Below are 19261 nucleotides of genomic sequence, written 5' to 3' on the forward strand. Positions count from 1 at the left end.
TTTAAAGAAAAAATTCCAATAGCCTGAAAAGTCTCTGGGAGCTCTTTCCTTTCTAACTGAGCAAGGTGGTGTTTGGCTGACACTGGCAAGCTAACTTATATTTATGAAGTGCCCTCACGGTGCCCTGTGAAATTTGCCATTTCCCTCCATGACAGCCAGTGCTATCTATCACAAGATCATAATCCCCTAAGACAGGAGACCCGAGGCCCTTTGCTGCTCTCCTCTGCAAACAGATGTGTGCACGTTCCCCAGCTCTTGAAGTCACGGCTGGCTTTTGGCAAAGAACTACATCATCTGCACATCTGGAGAAGGGAAAAGCTTTCAGCAGAAAATACAGAGGGGGATCTCATCCTCCCCCCGCCTGCAAAGCAAGCTCAGCATTTGTTCCTTTCCAGATGACACCCTGATGGGTTGGTTGATTTAATCATTCACATATGCATGCCTATTCACAATGCTAGCAAAATACCAGGGCTGTGACAGCATCTCACCTGAACTGCTCACAGTTAACACAGCTTGTCAGCAAGCACTTGGCAAGAAGTCTCACAGGATATTAAGAGGAAAGCAGTGTTCAAGGACATTGCTAATATAAAATGATTCTACAGAATACAGCTGGGTGTGTGAGAGATCTCTTGTGATGAGGAAAACACCTCAGCAAGTGTTTAATTTTAAGCCTATGCTCGAAGTCTGCTATCTTCAATAAGATTGCATGAAGTCCAGTCTGAACTTCCCTGAGAAGGAATGATGTACTGCACTGGGAAACAAGAGTGCTCTGCTGGATGGATTTGAGCATGTCCTTAGACCTAAACGTCTGCTTAAATGATTTGCCAAACTGGGGGCATAAATATATACTGTAGAATATATTTAAGTGTAGCAGGATCACAGAAATGCTTCACCAGTTTTATTCCCAAAAGGAAATTTAATTAAAACACAGAACACCTAGCTATTTAAAATTACTCTGGTTACAAAGAGCAGTAAGTCTTCGCTCCATGAACCAGTCTCTCTGGTGAATTGCCAGAGTCCCCAGTAAGTTTCTGGAAACACAACCTGCAAGCCTGAACTTGGTCAGGGTCCATCTGCTCTCAAGTATCTGCAGGATCAGGAGTCTTAGTGCCTGGCAGGGTCCCCCTCAGAACTCTTTTCTCCACTTCCAAGTGAAGTGGCACCTTTCCCTGCTCAAGCTGCCCTTTAACATCATCAGTGCTCAACATTGTAAGTGTCTGTGACAGATTTTCAAATGAGCTCAGAGCCAATCTTTTCTGACTGCTTCTCTGAGACCAAGTTTTCTGTGAGGCACAGCCTCCTGTACAGATACCCAGTCAAGGCAAGGCCCTTCCAAGCAAGGTTGGCACCCCATATAATGAACTGTCCAGCAAATGTGGTTACGTACCATGATGCCTAGTGACGAGCTGGGCATAGGAAAATAGAGCTGTCAGCATCTACTTGCAGAACCTATCTTTACACTAGTCTCAATCCAGATCAATAGCTCTCTGCTGAACATGGGCTAGAAGGAGCAAGACCAGTGAAACAAACCTCTATCAGCATGAGCAATACTATTTCACATAAGAGGTGATACTTGCCACAGCTATAGGATGCCACATCTGAAAACAGAGTAATGACCCAACAGTTCACACAGCAGCACCAACCTGATTAATGGCATAGCAACAGTGGCAATTCAAACACCCAATCAGGCATCCCAGTAGAGCCAAACAGCAGGTAACTTACCTGCCTAGCTTCTTTCCTTTTGCCTTTTACTCTGGTCTTCCACCAAACATCTCAAAATGATCCATGCCCCACACCCACACTCCTAGATACTCGCACTACACATGAAGTCAACTGTCCGAACAACCGAGGGTATGGCCAGGCCTATCTGTTTGAGGCTTTCTCTGGATGCGTTGGTGTTTTTACTTGTAACAATCTGTGCTTCTGGGCCCCTCTCTCTCTCTCTGCTCATGAGGACATAGTTTCCATCCTGGCTCTGTGCCAGCACATGTATGGGCAAAGGCAGTGCTCAGGAAAAACCATCTTCTGCTCCCTCTCATCACATAAACACTGCTGGTTCCCAGCCCTGGAGCACAAGGCTGAGGAAGAGTTTTGGCTCCAGTGCTGGGGAATTGAGTAGCAGTGACTCCCACTCAGGCTGCACAGTCCTCTCCTGGCCTTCCTGCTCTTCAGGAGCAACCTGAGGCTCTATGCCAGTGGCCCACCAGTTACTTATCAGACGGCCAACACAGACATACCTCATGTTCAGCAAAGGGCACGTGTAACACACATGAAGATAACAGGTAATATGCAGGGCAAAGTGTCGTTTGCATGAGTGATTAAAAAATGAAAACCAAAAGACCTCAAGCATAGCTAGCTGGCCGCATCCCAGTGGTGGGATGATAACCTCACCCAAAATGTACAAGAAGGCCTCAGAGATGTATTAAATCCTAACAAATTTAATTAGTAAAACCTAACCTATAATCACCACTCTAACTATTGACTCTGACCTGCTAAATCCTGGAACTAATAGTATGCCAGCTGCAGGTGGTTTCTCTAACCTGGAGAGGGACAAAGCATTGAAACAAGGGATGAAGATTATACCAGCACTCACAGTGTTTATTCCAGCAGGACATCGCACTTTTGAGCTTCCATCTTTCCAACTATGCTTGACTTCCCCCCAGTTTTACCATGGGACAGTACTAATTGCAGGAAAGACAGAAATAAGGGTCTCAATACATGTTATTTGCACTAAAAAAAAAGAGTCCTTGTGTTTCAAAATTCTTGCAAGCAAGATTCATCATGAGCCCACTTTTAGGGTCTGTCACACACACAGCACCTCACATTTGACCAGCAAATGTTTAGGCAACATATTTATCTCAGAGCAGCATACACCCACAGGGTTTTGGCACAGATTACCCTGACCATCACACCAGGATTATCCCAAAAGCACAACCTCTGTTTGCAACTGCACATGATGGGCTGGAACCCCAAGATACGGTTCACAGCTACACAGAGCCATCTCGGCAGAGAAAGGAAAGGCCCATCATGATGGCGGGCTCTATCCCCTGAGTTCCCACTGAGCTCCTGGCTCACTAAAAGACATGAACTGGTGAAGACCCACACAGACAGCAGGCAAGTATCCATTGCTCCGATCAGGAACCAGACTGGGAACTTAACACCTCATCAGTCCTGTGTCTACAGACACAGAGTACCTTGAGCGTGAACCCCTTAAAGGCTGCAACAGAACTTGAATAGGATTGGCCTACAGGACCTCACGTATTTACTCATGTAACATAGTGATGCCACTTTTTAGTGCTATATAACAGAGACCTTGAACTGCTCCTCTGCCTGCTCTGAGCCAGGCTTTCACCCAAGGACACAGCCCTCAGCTGAAAACCCAGGTTGCAGAGGGGCAGTGGCTCCAGGGACTTTAGCTTCTTTGCTTTAGGCACCTAAATTCAAGAACACCTAAGGCTTCTGTGGAAGCACTCATTTCAAAAGCACAGTAGCCTGGAGTTCATTCAGTCATATGGTATACACAAGGCTGACCATGGACACTGAGAATGTAAGTAGTCTTCACTAAGGTCGAAGGAGGTGATCCTGCCCCTTTACTCTGCTCTCGTGAGACCTCACTTGGGAGTATTGTGTGCAGTTCTGGTGTCCTCAACATCAGAAGGACATGGATCTGTTGGAACAAGTCCAGAGGAGGGCAACGAGGATGATCAGGGGACTGGAGTACCTCCCATATGAAGATAGGCGGAGAAAGTTGGGGCTGTTCAGCCTGGAGAAGAGAAGGCTGCGTGGAGACCTCATAGCAGCCTTTCAGTATCTGAAGGAGGCCTGCAGGGATGCTGGGGATGGACTCTTCATTAGGGACTGTAGTGATAGGACAAGGGGTAATGGGTTAAAACTTAAACAGGGGAAGTTTAGATTGGATATAAGGAGGAAATTCTTTCCTGTTAGGGTGGTGAGGCACTGGAATAGGTTGCCCAGGGAGGCTGTGAATGCTCCATCCCTGGCAGTGTTCAAGGCCAGGTTGGACGAGGCCTTGGGTGATATGGTTTAGAGCGAGGTGTCCCTGCCCATGGCAGGGGGGCTGGAACTTGATCATCTTAAGGTCCTTTCCAAACCTAACTATTCTATGATTCTATAAAAATCTGGGCTGAAACCACCACTAAACAGTATATGCATTTCATGCATTTCTGCCTTTGCTTTCATTTCCAGTAGTTGGTAAATCCACTTAAGAGTTGAAAAGCAGAGAAGGGATACCATAATAAACCCATAAGCAAGATAAATGTGCTATTGTCCTTTCCCTTACACTTCAGAGCTACAGTCAAGAAAATGTCTCTTCTTCAGCCTTGTCTGGGTAAAACATGCTTACAGATCAGTACCCCTCAGATGTGATGTTATTTGAGCTTATCTAGGCAAACCCAAGCTCACTCATTTATTGTCAGAACTTTAAAACAACAAAGGAATTTCTTTCTAGCTACAACCCACTCCCTTCTTCCCTGTGGAGAGTCTTCTCAATCCTTAAGGAACTGCTATGCAAGTTCATTAAAAGTCCCATTTCAGCATTTCCTTCATAGCAGAGGCCTCTTCCAGCCAGCTCTTGGGATCCTTCCAACAGACATATCGGCCACTAGTACTTAAATCCTTCCGCTAAAAAATGCTTCCCTAAAGGGCTTATACCCCAGTTCTGGATGCCTGACACAGCTGATCACCACAATTAACCAGCCTCAACAAGAGCTGCAGAGAAGCTGCTCCTCCACTCTCATGGGCTTAATGGTGCTCTACAGAGCCATTTCTCCCCTTGGTCTGGCCTCCACTTAAGAAGGAGCAGCTTTAGCACAGTTCCAGTCAGGAAATAAATGTCAGGTGCTGCAAAAATAAGAGAGAACCAGCTACCTTGCACGATGCATTCGGGGGATCCAGAAGTATGTAACACTTACCGGGACATTTCTGAAATGCCCAGCATCTCTCCATGTTCAAAAGTCTGGCTTTGTCATGTGAAGATCTCCTTGGCAAACTTCTTAAACCTGGGGCAAGGACTGCATTTGCCTCTCTGCCCCCAGAGCATCCAGCAAAACAGAGGTTTTAATTCCTGTCCATATGAATTAGTTATTATGGCCGATATTCAGAACAACTTGGTGGAAAAGCTCCTTTTGATCCCCTCTGAAAACCACAGACTTTCAGATTACATGGTCTTTATTTATGATGTCCCTGTTAAAATGAACATTTCTGGCATGTAAATATGCCAGGCATGGGAGAAAGACAAGCATATTGTAAGCACTTGACAAGGGATCTAAATGCCCTTCTTGTTTTTGGAGAACAGAAAGTATCACGTGGTTGTCTCTGCAGACAAAATGTCCTAAAAAGATTTCCCAGGGCAGCAAGCTGAGGACACCACTGAAAGAAGCACCCTGGGACACTCCACACACACTTGTGGTCTACAAGGAATATTGTGCCTGGGGATCTGAGCTGATGAAGAAGAAGTAAATTCTGCATGGACTGTCAGAACAGGGACGTGCCAAAGGCCAACACAGGCTTCAGCACACAACCTTCTCACCCGCAGGCAGAGAGTGGTCCCAGTTGAGCCATAAATCTTCAGCCTGTTTTCTACATCCTGGGTTGCTCCAGAGCCCTTTGTTTTCAATGCTTTCTCTTCCGTTTCTCAAAGAGGCGCTCTATTACCCTGGGAAATCCTGTGGCTTTCCTCTCATTTCCATACTTAGCATTTTCAGATGTTTCCAAGCCTGTCCCAGTGTGGTAGATACCCATTCTCACATACTGAAACACTGGATTACTTGAAAAAAAACAACCCACAACCAAACAAGCCCAAAACACCAACCACCAAATCCCACAAACACTATCCCAATGACGATTCAGAATACAACACAAGGGTCAAGGAAGCACATTCCTCTCCTCTGGCAGGATACAGTAACCACCCTTTCTGGTGGTTCAGAAACAGAGCCAGTACACTTCATTGGACTTCGCAACCACACACCAAGAATGAGTGGTTAGCAAGGTGGCAGCCAACACAGAAAACAGCTTTTTAAGCCACCAGCAACACCAGCAGTTCACCTCCCAGTAGCAAATGAAAGCACCATGGAAATCCCTCTGCCCCTCTCTTTATCCTCCCAGCTGAGCTCCAGGCCACAGACAGTCCTCTCCAAAGACAACAACCCTGCATAAACTGCAAGAGCAGAAGTGGCCAGGAACACCTCAGGGTCAGGAACAGCTCCCATACAACTTGCTGATCTGTCCAGGAAACAAACTGTGTTCCTTGGAAGAAGGGGAGGATTAAGTGTCCCTGCTTAGCACTTACTGCCTGCTCCTGCACGGCTCTAGTGCAGCCCCAAGCAGTCTGAAAGCCTCAGTCCCCTCCTGACCATTCATTTTCCAGCACTGAGCATTAAGAGCCAGGCTCCTTGGAGACTCATAAAACCAAAACCTCTGAAAGCGTCCCAAGTACACCTGCATGCTTTACCCTCCAGTTTGTATTTGACACCCGGGGATCACGGCAGCAGACAGCTGTAAATTCCCTTCCCAACCACCGTTCCTCTCCACCAGCTCCGTGCCTAACCGATTAGCACCCACTATCCTGGGTATCACAGCGGGAAGGCAAGCAAGGAGTTTCTCTCCCCAGGACATCCCCAGGTGAATATTCTCATAGATCCAAAGTAGGAGTCAGAAATGCTCCTGCCAAAGGCAAAGTAAGAGAAAAACAGGCTATCCAGAGCAGAGAGAAATACAGAGGTACAATCATGGATGGAGAGGTTCAGGGCTTTGCTGAAACTGAGGAGAAGGCTGCTGTTTCCCCCAAAGAATCTGCTTAGCGTTTCCTCAGCTTTTTCTCCTGCCGGAGAGCAAGGCAGGGCTGACTTCACCCAGGGGCCCCGTGCTGCGTGGCTGGGCTGCCTCTGCTCCCCCATCGCTCCGAACCACTTGGGTCGCGTTTCAGCAGCTCCCCGCGTTCCCTCCGCCCTTCTCCCACCCGCCTGCGGCCGAGAGCCGCTCCAGCAGCCGACCCAGCGCACCCGCGCCCGGCGGGGACAGCAGGAGCAGCAGCAGAGCCGGCGGGAAAGCGGCGGGGCCGAGCGGCGGTACCCTCAGCGGCCGGGACGGTGGGGGACTGGCTCACGGCCCCCGGTTTCCCTCTATTGCAACCGAACACACAACCGGAGAAGGGGGGAAAAAAGACAGTTTGGTGGCTGAAGGGGAAAAGGAATTAAAAGATCTGTTGGAGCGGCACCGATCCCCCGCGCCCCGGCCGCCACCACGGAAGAGCGGTCTAGCCGGCGGCGGCGGGCTGCCTCCCGGTACCTTCTGCCCACTCTCTGCCGGTAACGCCCGCCGCTGCCCCAACCCCACCACGGGTCCCTCTGCGCCCCCCTACCTTTCTCAGCGGCGGCGGGCGTGAGGGGCCGTACTCCTGCATGGCGGCGGCGCCCGGCGCCGGGCTGGCGGCCTGCGGACGCGCGGCTGGGGGCTCCCCGCCCGCTGCGCCATGCAGCGCCGCTACGCCGCCGCCGCCGCCCCCCGCCGCCACCGGCCCCGGCCCCGGCCCCGGCCCGGGCCGCCCTCCGGCAGGAGCACCGCCCCACCCGCCGCCATGGCAACGGCGCCCGGCCCCTCTTCTCGGGGCAGTCCCGCGTACCGGGGCGGCGGGCAAAAGTGATGAGGTGGAGAAGGTGCCTTTCTGGTTGCAGATAGAAACATCCGAGGGATCCTGAGGTCCCCTCCAACCCTGACCATTCTGTGATTCTATGGCAGTCGCTACACGGCACCAAAGCAACACTCGTTACTCCAAAGCTTTCCCCTGCTGTATTAGTCACAGAATCTGCCAGCTCACGGGAAGCCTCAAGCCTGTTAAATGATTTCCATCCGTTGATCCAGTTTGCCTGCGCAGGGTCGTAATCCAGCTGCCTGTTGGCACAGATTGGCTTGGTCAGATTCGAGCTACCTGATGTTAAAGCGAGGGAATGATCTGGATTGGAAAGTGGATTAATTCTTCCTACAGGCTGTTGGTTCCCATGGTACATTAAAATATAAGAAAGGGGATATATTTTTATTTCCCCTCTGTAGAAGCAGGCAGTTAGGGACATACACCCAAAGCTGGAAACCAGCCGAACTCCCAGTGGGAAAGGACACGGCTCCCAGCTCAAAGCCTTGCTGCACAAGACAGCAACTTTCCCGAATAACCATGAGTGGCAGCATCACCTTTGCGGTGGCTGCCCCCTAAAACACACTTTCTGTTGGGTTGTGGTTACACACTAAAGCTTCCAAAAGGAAGAGACAGATGACCACCAGCTGCATCCTCATTACCTCAACTGAGCAACCAGCAGGCTTTTGCTTTAATTTCTTTTATTAGTAGTGATGTGCCGTCGTGGCCCCTCAGGTACTGCCATTACCGCAGCACTGACTTTCATTAATAGGTGTCAGCCGCCTGCATAGCTTGATCCACCACACGGCAAGAGCCCACCCCAACTGTCAAAACGGGTGGAGAGATGAAGGCTCTGCCTCAAGTATGTCACCGGGTGACAAAAGGGAAGGGGCAACCCCTCTTCCCCTAGTAATGACTGAGGGGACGCTCCCACTCAGAAGGCTATGGCTCAGTCAAGCTCTTCCCCTCACAGGACTCCATGGCCATATCCGAAGCGGGAAGAATGCTCTTCCCTCAGTGCTCTTCCCTCCTGTCCCTTTAAGGGGCGGGCCGCCACCGCCTGCCAGCGCTGATTGGCTGACTGCTCGGTCCGTCCGCCCAGTCGTGTGTCCCCGTTTCCCCCCCGTCCCGTGGCCGTTACCGGCGGTGAAAGGTGATGGTGGCGGGTAGTGCTGTGCGGCTGTTGCCGCTCCCGCGCCCCCTCCTCGGACGGGCCGCTGGGGCCAGGGGAGGGCTGCCCGGCTGGGCGGCCGTAGGGCGCGGCGGGCTGCGGACCCGGCGCTGGGTTGCGGTGGCCTTGGCGGTGCCCGCGGGGACCGGCTGGAAGGAGAGGCCGGGGCAGCGGGGACCGGTGTGGGTCGGGGAGCGCTGCCCTGAGCCGCCCCCCCGGGTGCTGCTGCGACGTTTGGGTCTGGTACTCCGGATGGGTCTGCGGGCCTGCGCGTTGCTGCTCCGCTTCGGCCCCCTGCTGCTGCTCTACCCGCTGAGCCGCCTGTGGCCCGGCCTGGCCGCCCTGTGGCTGCGGCTGCTGCGGAGGGCGGCCGAGGCCGCCGGCCCTACTTGTGTGAAGCTGGGCCAGTGGGCCAGCACGCGGAGGGACCTCTTTTCAGAGGCCTTCTGCGATGAGTTTTCTAAGCTGCACATCGAGGTGAGCCCACACCCGTGGGGCCACACGGATGAGCTCCTAAGGAAGGCCTTTGGTGAGGACTGGATGAGCATCCTCAAGTTCCAGAGCCAGGAGCCGGTCGGCTCGGGCTGTGTTGCCCAGGTGTATAAAGCCTATGCCGACCTCACGGCTATCGGTGGCTCCCAGGCCAAGGAGCTAGTGCAACACTTGGAGTTCAGGACTGCTTTTGAAGCATGGGAAGCGTCAGGCTTTAGAGGCCTCCTCAGGTGGCTGAGGAGGAGGAAGAGTGAGCAGATACGGGATGACAGGAGCAGGGAGGAGCTCAGTGCAGCAGACTGCTCCTGGAGAAGTCCTGAGAATGGGATGTCCTTTATGGGGCAAATGGCCAAACCACTCGTGAATGTACATCCTTCATCAGCCAGACATCTCACACCTGTAGCCATTAAAGTAAGTCATACACATGACTGGTAGTGTGTGAAAATGGAGGGTGCTGGATGACGCTTATCAGGTTTTAATTTCCATGGAGATGAGCAGCTGGCTGAGGCCAGGTGAAGTGAGAAGTGATGCTCATCTCCCTCAGTGTCTTTTCTCAGTGTTTTCATTCCAGCCAGTTGCAATCCAGACTTGCAGTAGCTCCAGCTCTTTCAAGCCTGGAGAGCTTGAGGACACATAACTGCCTATGGCACCATTTGATGTGGCATGTGGATGCCATAAATGCTTACAAGGGCGCAGTTTACATTAAAAGGATGAATATTAAGTTTGGTTTCACATTCCAGACAAGGAAACCCCCTCCTCTGCTTACATGAAGAAATCTGGAACAGAGAAGTTCTTTCCAGCAAAGTTTATTTAAAGAAACCTTACGTTTGAGCTGCTCCAAATACTAGTCAGTACTGCATAGCAGGGAACAAGTGGGAGTGTGAAAGCAGTGGAAAATGGCATAGGGTGAGACTATAACACAGATATATTCCATTTGACAGTTACAAAATGTTTTTTTACAACTTAAGCCATGGCAAGATCTGAGTTCTGAGGACTAGCTGGGGAAACACCCAGTCCAACAGGCTGGGTTCTAGCTATCTGGAGTGTGTCGCTTGAGTTGATTGACGTGGAGTGTCTAGGAAGTTGATCTTGCCACTGTTGGTTCTTATGCAGGTCCTGCACCCTGGGCTGGTCCACCAAGTCCAGATGGATCTTTTTCTCATGAAGCTAGGTAGCCACATCATTGGACTTCTCCCTGGATTCAAGTGGCTCAGTTTGACAGAGATTGTGGAGGAGTTTGAGAAGCTTATGATTCAGCAGGTGGGTGCAATGCCATGGTCCCCACGTACTGAAACAAAACTGCCTTTGATCTTGTTGCTGGCTCTGACTCTGTTCATACTACCCTGTTTTCAAGGATTAGGTGAAGACTTGCTTGTTCTTTAGTTATGTTCTTTATTCTAATCAGTCACATAATGTTACTGTAGGGAAGCTTACGTGCTCACAGAGTAAAACAAAGCAGTGAAAACAATAAGTCTTTATCAGATTTTAAAATCTTTTTTTAGACTTTTGAGTATGTTTTCTAGTGAACAGCCTGAACAGGCAGCTAGCCATGGTCACAGGCCTTTTTGCAGCTTTCTGAAACATGAATGCTGGTAAAGGCCTCTCCTTAGGAAAATAATTTCTCAGATGTGTTTTTTGTCTCTAATCCCACACAGATGTTTGCAGTTTGTGCTCACTGGTCATGTTTGTTAGCACTGAGATATGTATTGGCATAACTAATATGCTTTCTCATAGGTTAACAACACATTCTATATTGTGTTGTCATCAGACTCAATATTGATAAAGTTAAGCTTTGCGAATAGACTTGAAAGGGATTCACTAATGTCTTCTAAAGACAGTCTTGACACATCCTTACTACCAAACTTACAAAGATTTCACTACAGGCTCAATTAGGGTGATGTTTCTGTTAAAATGAACAATTATCTGCTAATGCCATTTTTATGTCTAGATTGCAATCTGCAATCTGTACAAGCTTTTGAAAGCCTTAATTCTTTTCCCCTGTTGCAAAAGGACCTACACAGTAAATCCATGCTGTATAAACTGTGGACTGTGTTCAGATGTGGTTCAAGTCACTAGTACCAGTTTAATCTAGCAAAGCTTTTGGTGGATGTACTGAAGGCTGAGGATTAGGAGAGCATCTGATACACTTGTAACTCCTTTTCCTTTCACTTTAGAAGTCCAAGAAGTGTTCCTCGGATATTTCCCTTTGCCAGATGAGGGAGGTGAGGCAAGATTATCCTACCTCCTTGAGCAGCAGTAGTGGGCAGGAGAGATGCCTTGTGTCAAGATCACTGAAGAACTAGGGCAGGACTTTGCACAGTGGATTATTTTGTACATGTTACATTAAATTTTTCCTGCTGTGGCTGCCTATCTGTAAGGCGAAATTAGGGCTGCAGTTCTTCTGCCTTGTCTGTTTGACTTGCTAGCTGGACAGTGAGCTTTGATTCAGGTTCTGTCTTACTGTTGAAAATAATGCAGTCCTCTTTTCTGAGACATCAGGCCTATATAAGTCATCCATATTTTAAAGGTGCTGGGTTGTGTCTGTCCATTACCCAGTCTTTTACTCCGACTCTTCCATCAGGAAAGCTGTAAGAAGCACCACTATTTTGTTATCATTCTGGCTTTCTGACTACTTTTGTTGGTATTGAATATTTCATCATACAGTTGTGAATATTGCATCATACAGATGAATACTGCATCATACAGAGTCCTGAAGAGCTAATTCTAATTGAATATAATTTGCAGCCTGCTTTTTCTTTTTCTCCCTTGAGATTGACTTACGCTATGAAGCCAGAAATCTGGAGCGCTTCCGACAAAATTTCCTAGATGTCGATTTTGTGAAGTTTCCAACTCCCCTTTGGCCTTTGGTCACAGCAGATGTTCTAGTGGAAACATTTGAGGTAAGAGTCCCAGGGTCTGGGAGTGGTGGTAGCAGGGATAAGGCCCTTAAGGGGTGACATGCCAGGAAGATATTTCTTGAGAAGTAGTGATCAGAGGCAGAAGGATGCTTTTCTCTTGCTTGCTTAAAGAAATTGGTGTCCTTCCTCAGTGTCCTTTCCACGCTGTTTGTGAGCAGTGTATCCTGGAAGACAGGTGGCAGAGAACTCCATATAGAAGTGGACACTTGGCCTGAAACCAAGCAGACCAGCAGTGTGTCCAGCCACCACGTGCTTGCCTGTGCTTTGCAAACCAACACCATGCTTCAGCTCTCCTCTGTGATGGGTCAAAGCAAGGAGCTCAGCAATCTGAAGCTTTTTGATGCTTACCTCACTTTCCTCGTGCATGTTTGACTCAAACCAAAGCTACTCTCACCCTTATTTTTCCTGTGTGTGATCCTTGCAAGAGTATTTCTGCCCCAGGCGGTATCAGACCTTCTTTCCAAAGAGCAAACCTGTGTTCTGTATCGCATTCAGTACAGCCTCTGTTGAGCAGGTCCTTTCTAGGCCCTCCCCTAAGTGTGGGCACCTAGGTAAAGGTGTGCTTGAAGGTGGGATGCAGGGTGTGTTTGACTCCAGCTCTTGTCTTTATTTCAGGAGAGTGAGCCTATTTCACACTACCTCCACGCAGAGATTGCCACAGAGCTGAGACAGAGGCTTGCAAAGATGGGCATGGACATGCTGCTAAAGATGGTAGGTACTTGGCTGAGTCTAGGAGTGAAGGTTGTTTTCCTGCAGAAGCTATTCAGTTGGGGTAATGAGACAATAGGACTAAAAAGAGAACCTGTTCTCACATCTCTTACCCATCTCCCCATGGGCTCAGACCAGAGCTGTGCCTTTTAGAGCCAGCCTGTGGATGGCAGGTATCTCGCAGTAACTCAGGACTTGGGACACTTGCAGCTCCTGAACTGGCAGAGGGAGGGTCTATACTTCATGTGGAATATCAATGCAAGGGCTGAGTAGAGCCTGGGCAAGGTACACCAATACTGTAGTCTACACAAGCTTCTTCCACTGAAAAAGGGTAATCTGCTTGCACACAGTAGGGTCATCCTATGCAACTTGATCAGTGTATTGCTGAGGAAACCCACAAATTCATTATTAAATGGATGTTCATATATTGCCCAAGTACAATGTAATTGGCAAGTATGCTCTCTGCAGAGACCTATGGATGCAGCTCACAGGGAAAATTGCTAGGTAGCTTCTTTATTTATTGACTCCTCCTCCAAAACTGCCTTTTTTAAGGAAGAACTAAATACAGAGTTAAGAAGACAAACCTGGCCAGATTCAACTTCTGATTCAGCTTCTGGCTGTCTAGTTGTTCTGTGGTTGAAATAATTCCAAATGACCTGGAAGGGAGTGTTGAGAAGGTGACACAAGTGTCTTGTGAAGGGCCATGAGATCTAGCAGGGAAGAATTCCAAAAGAACCTCACACTGCTGAGTGTGTGGCCATTAAGTGTCAGATGAAATTCAGTTGCTAACTGCAGCAACATGCTAGGGCAGTGGCGAGGCCTGCAGTTCTGACTCCATGTAGTGCAGTAGACTCTGAAATTGCTTTTATGAGTAATAAAAGCTGTGGTGGAACTAGAATAGTTTTATGCTAACATTATATTCAACAGTTAGGAACAAAACAACACCTTCCCCTATTTTAGGAGTAGAAAAGAATTAAAGAGCAAAGAAACAACATTATGGTTGTAAGTAAAACAAATACCTGTTTCTTGAATACTCAGTTCTAGTCTGTCCAGGACCCTCCATTTTAAGGGCTGTGGTAGGGCTAGAAGAAGAGTAGAGGAAGGTTGGTGTGGAATGGCTTCCATACCGAGCTAGTGAAATTATTTGGACTCTTAACTCTGGAAAGCAGAGAAATGAGTAGCTTCTGACAGAGGTGTATGCACTCATGAGTGTACAAGAGTGAATATGGATCTATTGATTATGCCTTCTCAAAACAGAACAATAAGGAGGACAAAAATTTAATATTAGAGGTAACTTTTTCAGACGATGCCTAAAACCTGCCCTAGTTCTAATTATGTATGTGGCAACTGGGCAAACTCACAGGAGAAATCCACGAAATACAAAGATAACCTACTTGAGGCAGGAAGTCCTGCAGTCCCAGGTGGCCGTGGGGGTTAGTGGAGAAGTAGTCTTGTACTTGCCCTCTTGCTAGTCCTTTCAGGTGCTAACTGCTAGGAGAGCAGAGAAGTGCTACATATGTTTGGTTTCTCTTACCTTGTTTTCCTTACTTTTCGATACAGTTGTAATGTGGGTTGTTGTCGTGGACTAGACAAACTTAACCCTTCACTATAACCCATGATACTGAATGGTAAATGGCCTGTTCTTATTCCATTGCTTTTTGCCAAGGGCCACCAGTGTGCCCCAAGTTCAGGGTTAGTTACCAAAGAGCACTACTGTTCCCTGCTGGGAATTCTGCGTGTCCTACCTGATCTCTAACAAACACACAGGATGGCTTCACACAGCTCTGCTGACTCCATCAGTGTGGCACTCATGCCATTTCAGCACAGCTGGTCTTCAGTGCTGAGTAGTAGTCTAGGATGATGTACATTAGTAATGATGGTGAACAGACCAGAAACAAACCTTTACTGTTGGCCTGCAGGTTTTGATGCGGGTAGGTTTGGTTGGAATGAGCGGCTCTAAGACTTTCCCATCCTCTAGGTCTTTGTTGACAACTTTGTCCATGCTGACTTGCACCCTGGGAACATCCTGGTTCAAGGCACGGCTCACGTCAGCACCAGCGGCAAAGAGCAGGCAGCCATCGTGGACCTGTGTGACACGCTTGTGGTGGAAGTGCAGCCACCCCTCAGGCAGCTCTGCCTGGTGCTGCTGGATGCAGGGATCGTGGCTGAGCTGCAGAGTGCTGACATGCGGAACTTCAGGGCAGTTTTCACAGCTGTGGTCCAAGGCCAGGTGAGGCCTCTGTCACGGGGCTGGGTAGCTGAGGCTGGGGAAGGGAGACAGCAGTAGAGTCTGATGGCCAAAGTGATGTTTTCCTCTCTTGTTTCCACAATCCTTAAGAGGGGACAGGAGAAATGGTAGCTTGGAAGCTATACTGCACACAGGGTAAGATGTTCAGCCTCAGCAAGGAGGCTGCCAGAGTGGAGTGATTTTAGTGGCCCAGGAAACAGGAAGCACTGGTTCCTACTTCCAAGGTCGAGTGCTTCTGATGCAAGTTAGGATTGCCTGGAAGCCACTTGTGTTTGAGATTGTTGCAGGAATCTGCCAAGTTAGAGAAGAGGAGGGAACAGGTCAACATCTTGGTCTTCCATACACATTTTGTTGTTGTGTCAGCATGGTAGAGAAGAGGAAGCAAAACAGTGGGGGTGCAGGGTCTGGACTCTGCCAGGTCCCTTTGTATAAGGGGAACTACTTTATTCTCCTTCCCACTTACTTAAAATACAGTCTCAGATTGACTAGAGAATCCAGTGCCAATGTCTCCTGTTCATTCTGAGAGCAAGCATCTGTGTTCCTACTTGCACATTGTTGGTTCTCAGCTGTGGGTTGGATGGCTCAGCAGCGTATCTCAAAGAGGGACACATTAACTTGCTCAGTTTAACCTGCTGAAGTATACTGAGGAGTAAGTGCTAAACTGTGTATTGGGGCCCTCATGTGCTGCCAGACTTACTTCTCAGGCACTGAGTAAGACTGCAAACATTTGATTGATTGCAAGTCCTTCATGGCTCAGGCAGTGATCTAATTCATGATCTACAGGTAGAAAAACTGCTACACCATATCATTGCTGAATCTTGGGCTGTGGCTCTGTACATCACTGTCAGACATGTCTTCCAAGAGCTACAAAGCCTCTCACAGGTGAAGCCTGGGTATGGCTCCCTTTCTCACCAAACATCTCTTGGTGTAGAATAAGTTCACTCCTCTGTAGTTTGCAGGTTAAGGGTTGGACCTAGCCCATAAGGGAAGTTAATATATGCCCTTCTTTACACTATTATCCCCTCTGCTAAGAAGAAAACATTCATCATGTGGGTTTTATTTCCCTCCCCTAAAACTTCTGACTGCCTGAGAAATACCTTTGTGGTGTTCTATCCCGAAAGAAAAATGAACAGGATTTTGATAGATATGAGCTAAGACTTTTGGACCAGTTCTGCTGCTCTTGCACCTGTTTCTATTGATTCATAGGGTCTCTGTTGCTGGAATGGGAAAGACTGGGCTTGGGAGTTCTCCCTGCAGTGTGCTTCCTCCAGGGACCTTTTCAGCAGGGGCCTTCCAGCTCCCTGTGGGCACCAGTGATCCTGTTCAACTTGTTTCACAGGGGGAGAGAGTGGCAGAACTGATCCTTCATCATGCCCGTGCTAACCAGTGCCAGGATATCGAGCGATTCAAAGCTGAGATGGCGGAACTAGTGACCAAGGTCCGGGGGAACACCATTGCCCTGGGAAAGGTGAGTGCACTATGTCCCACCCTTGCTTATCAGTAGTGCATTGCAACTTGGCTTTCAGAATGAGTCATGTGGAAAGGCCAGCTCTTATCGCGTCAGCACTTACCAACAACATTTGCGGTTCCCTGCGAGGAGCTGCTAAGCCAAATGTTACAGCTTGCATCCTGTTAGCTAAGGCCAGCCTGGGTGCTTCAGAGTATGTAGTGTGGTGGCATTGAACAAATTAATGCATGTTGTGTACTGCTGTGAGGTCAGATGTTCTCAGCCTTCCTGGGCTAACAAGTAAGCAGAACCACAGGTCATAGCTGAACTCCTTATCCTGGCCAGGGTGGGGGGGAAATCATATCTTGATGGTGGCTGTTGGCAGCCCAATAATTTTGTCCCACCACCAGAACTAAATGCTAACACTTAGAAGAATCCAGCCTGTTGTTACCCAGTCTTCTTGACTACAGGTTTTTTTTTCAGTTGTTAACTTCTCCTTTTGTATTTCAGCTTCAGGTGGCAAATCTGCTCTCAAATGTCTTCAAACTGTTGATGACCCATAAGGTGAGGTCCTGTTGTCTGCCTTCAGTAGCTGGCAGTTCATTTTGGGAGGGAGAAATACTCAAATGAACATGAAGGGCTAACAAGGGGGGACATGACTGTGGATTCTGAAACAAGCTGCAGGAATTCATTATTCAGTATTGCAGGCATATTTGTTTCTCAGGTCTTGATACACACCCTGCCACGACCAGTTTCTTGGGTCTGCCTTAATACCACATTTAACTAAAAGGAATATTTCTGTGATACATTTTTCCTATTTTTTTATAATCACTTACAAGGAGAAAATGAAATCTAATGTATGTTCCCTTCGTTGTACCACTACACACTTTCTCCCCTAGACCTCTTCCTTGATGTGGGGTTATGGAACTGCAGTAGGCCATTTTACAGGTTTGTTAGAAACCTTCAAAGTGAGAAGTTGTTAACAGAACAGAGGTTCCATCTTACAGATGATAGTATTTGGAGAACATGTTTCCAGAGTTTCAGACAACTTTGGAAATCGATAAAGCTATGGTGGCCTGAACTACAGGAGATGAGATAGCTGTCAGCTACATAGCTGCCCAGCCTGTAAAGGGTCCCTCTAAACATTCCTTAGTTAGAGGTTTCTGTCATTAAGCCTCATTAAGCTGGTTTCTAATAAAATAAAATGTAATTTAGGCCCTTACAAAGCAAATCCTCTCAACTCGATGAATTCTTAATGCCCCGGTATGCCTTGAAACAGTCCCAGTACCTGGCTGAGAACTGGGGAATAGTTTGGTCACATGCAGAGCAGAGCTTTCCTCTGTGATCTGGGGGGCTCATTTGTAGCCATTCAGGAGGTAAGATCCCCTTTATGCATGTGCCTGTGTTCAAGTACATTGGATACTGCAGCTTATAACTACACTAGCAATGGTGAGGACTCCTAAGGTCCTGCTATATCAGTATGGAAGAAAAAAAAAAAATCCCAGTCCCCTTCTGGAGCTGAAAAACAAACTTCTAGGTTCCCTTAGGGCATTTAACCTGAAACTGTCACCTTATTTTTGGGCCTGCTGCTGGATTTCAGTGAGTTCTGAAACTCCCAAGTGATGGAGTTGCAGTATAGCTTCACGTGTGCATAAGCTCTTCCCAGCCTCTTCCCTCTCAGCTTAGCCAGAGAATTCTGTGGAGCTCTTAGCCCATTCTGTAGAACTGGCTCAGGAGAAAGTGAGGTCTGCCAACTCCATTTAGTCTCTTGTCATTCTAGGTGAAGCTTGAAAGCAATTTTGCTTCCATCATCTTTGCCATCATGGTTCTGGAAGGACTTGGTCGTTCCCTGGATCCTGAACTGGACATTCTAGAAGCAGCTAAACCACTGCTCATCAAAACTGCAGCTTCTGTCCTCAGATAGACTCCTGTGGCCGCTGCCCCCCTCTGTGCAGGGTTATGCCTGTGCCGTCAGTGAGCTGAGAAAGAAGCTGATGATGAGAAGTCATGTTTATCTTGGGGACATACCATGCAGAGGTTACTCTCCATTAATGTTGCTTTCAGTTGTTTCAGCCAAGCACTAGGCTGAGATGATCAGAATTCCAGAAACCAGGAAGACTTTGCACAGTTAGAGACTTCTGACTCACCGCATAGTCCTAAGAGCTAATGGGCTCTGATCATTTTTAAATTGGCATATCATGTGGTTTAGGTGCACATGATCGCTGCAGTCTGACAAGAAAAGCAGTCTGACTTGTCTAGAAGTCTGTAAAAAGATGTTCAGAGCAGTCTGCTTTGAAATGTATCAGGTTAAATATGTAAAGTTGTTATACTGACTCACCTGTCACCGTGGTATGAGACATGGTGTGCCAACACCACCTAAGCAACTCATTCAGATTGAAAAAAAGCCAATAACATTTTTGTCTTCTGCACTTTCTGCTTCTACTTTTATTGTAGAAGTGTCCTGAGATCCTGCAGGGAGTGGTGTGTTCTTAAGCATTTGGGATGATAAAGATAGACCAGGCAAATGGACACCCCCTCCCCACCACTCTAGCACAATACAAACAAACAGCAAAAGAAACTACTTGCCCAGGCAGGAGACCTAATTCCATAATAAAAACAACTTTTGGGAATA

At 48.0% G+C, this 19261-nt stretch overlaps 2 protein-coding genes across 4 annotated transcripts in view; one reads left to right on the forward strand and one right to left on the reverse strand.

The window, feature by feature from the left end:
- Positions 1 to 7534, reverse strand: part of DENND2A (DENN domain containing 2A) — a 62019-nt gene extending 54485 nt beyond the window's left edge. For both annotated transcript variants that reach the window (XM_061371961.1, XM_061371962.1), the window contains exon 1: positions 7379 to 7534. The gene's annotated coding sequence lies outside the window, so the exon portion shown is untranslated. The remainder of the gene's footprint in view (positions 1 to 7378) is intronic.
- Positions 7535 to 8778: 1244 nt separating this feature from the next.
- On the forward strand, positions 8779 to 19261 carry ADCK2 (aarF domain containing kinase 2). 2 transcript variants are annotated; one of them, XM_061371974.1, is made up of 8 exons: positions 8779 to 9719; positions 10422 to 10568; positions 12080 to 12208; positions 12842 to 12937; positions 14913 to 15164; positions 16522 to 16650; positions 17140 to 17193; positions 18410 to 19261. In XM_061371974.1, the coding sequence occupies exons 1-8, from the start codon at positions 8802 to 8804 to the stop codon at positions 18551 to 18553; spliced, it is 1869 nt and encodes a 622-aa protein (XP_061227958.1). In that variant the 5' UTR covers positions 8779 to 8801; the 3' UTR covers positions 18554 to 19261. The 2 variants fall into 2 exon arrangements, with proteins under 2 accessions (XP_061227958.1, XP_061227959.1); XM_061371975.1 differs by having other exon boundaries at positions 18394 to 18551.

Source organism: Neopsephotus bourkii, unplaced genomic scaffold, assembly GCF_033783945.1.
Source record: "Neopsephotus bourkii isolate Nb327-2 ecotype Australia unplaced genomic scaffold, CSIRO-AGI_Nbou_v1 NB_1589, whole genome shotgun sequence".
In the NCBI taxonomy this organism is placed as follows: Eukaryota; Metazoa; Chordata; class Aves; order Psittaciformes; family Psittacidae; genus Neopsephotus; species Neopsephotus bourkii.

Bases quoted from the DNA above. Each gene is read 5' to 3' on its own strand.
- ADCK2 (XM_061371974.1), top strand. From the start codon at position 8,802: ATGGTGGCGGGTAGTGCTGTGCGGCTGTTGCCGCTCCCGCGCCCCCTC. The intron at 9,720-10,421 runs GTAAGTCATACA...GTTCTTATGCAG, and splicing joins TCACACCTGTAGCCATTAAA to GTCCTGCACCCTGGGCTGGT. The intron at 12,938-14,912 runs GTAGGTACTTGG...CCCATCCTCTAG, and splicing joins TGGACATGCTGCTAAAGATG to GTCTTTGTTGACAACTTTGT.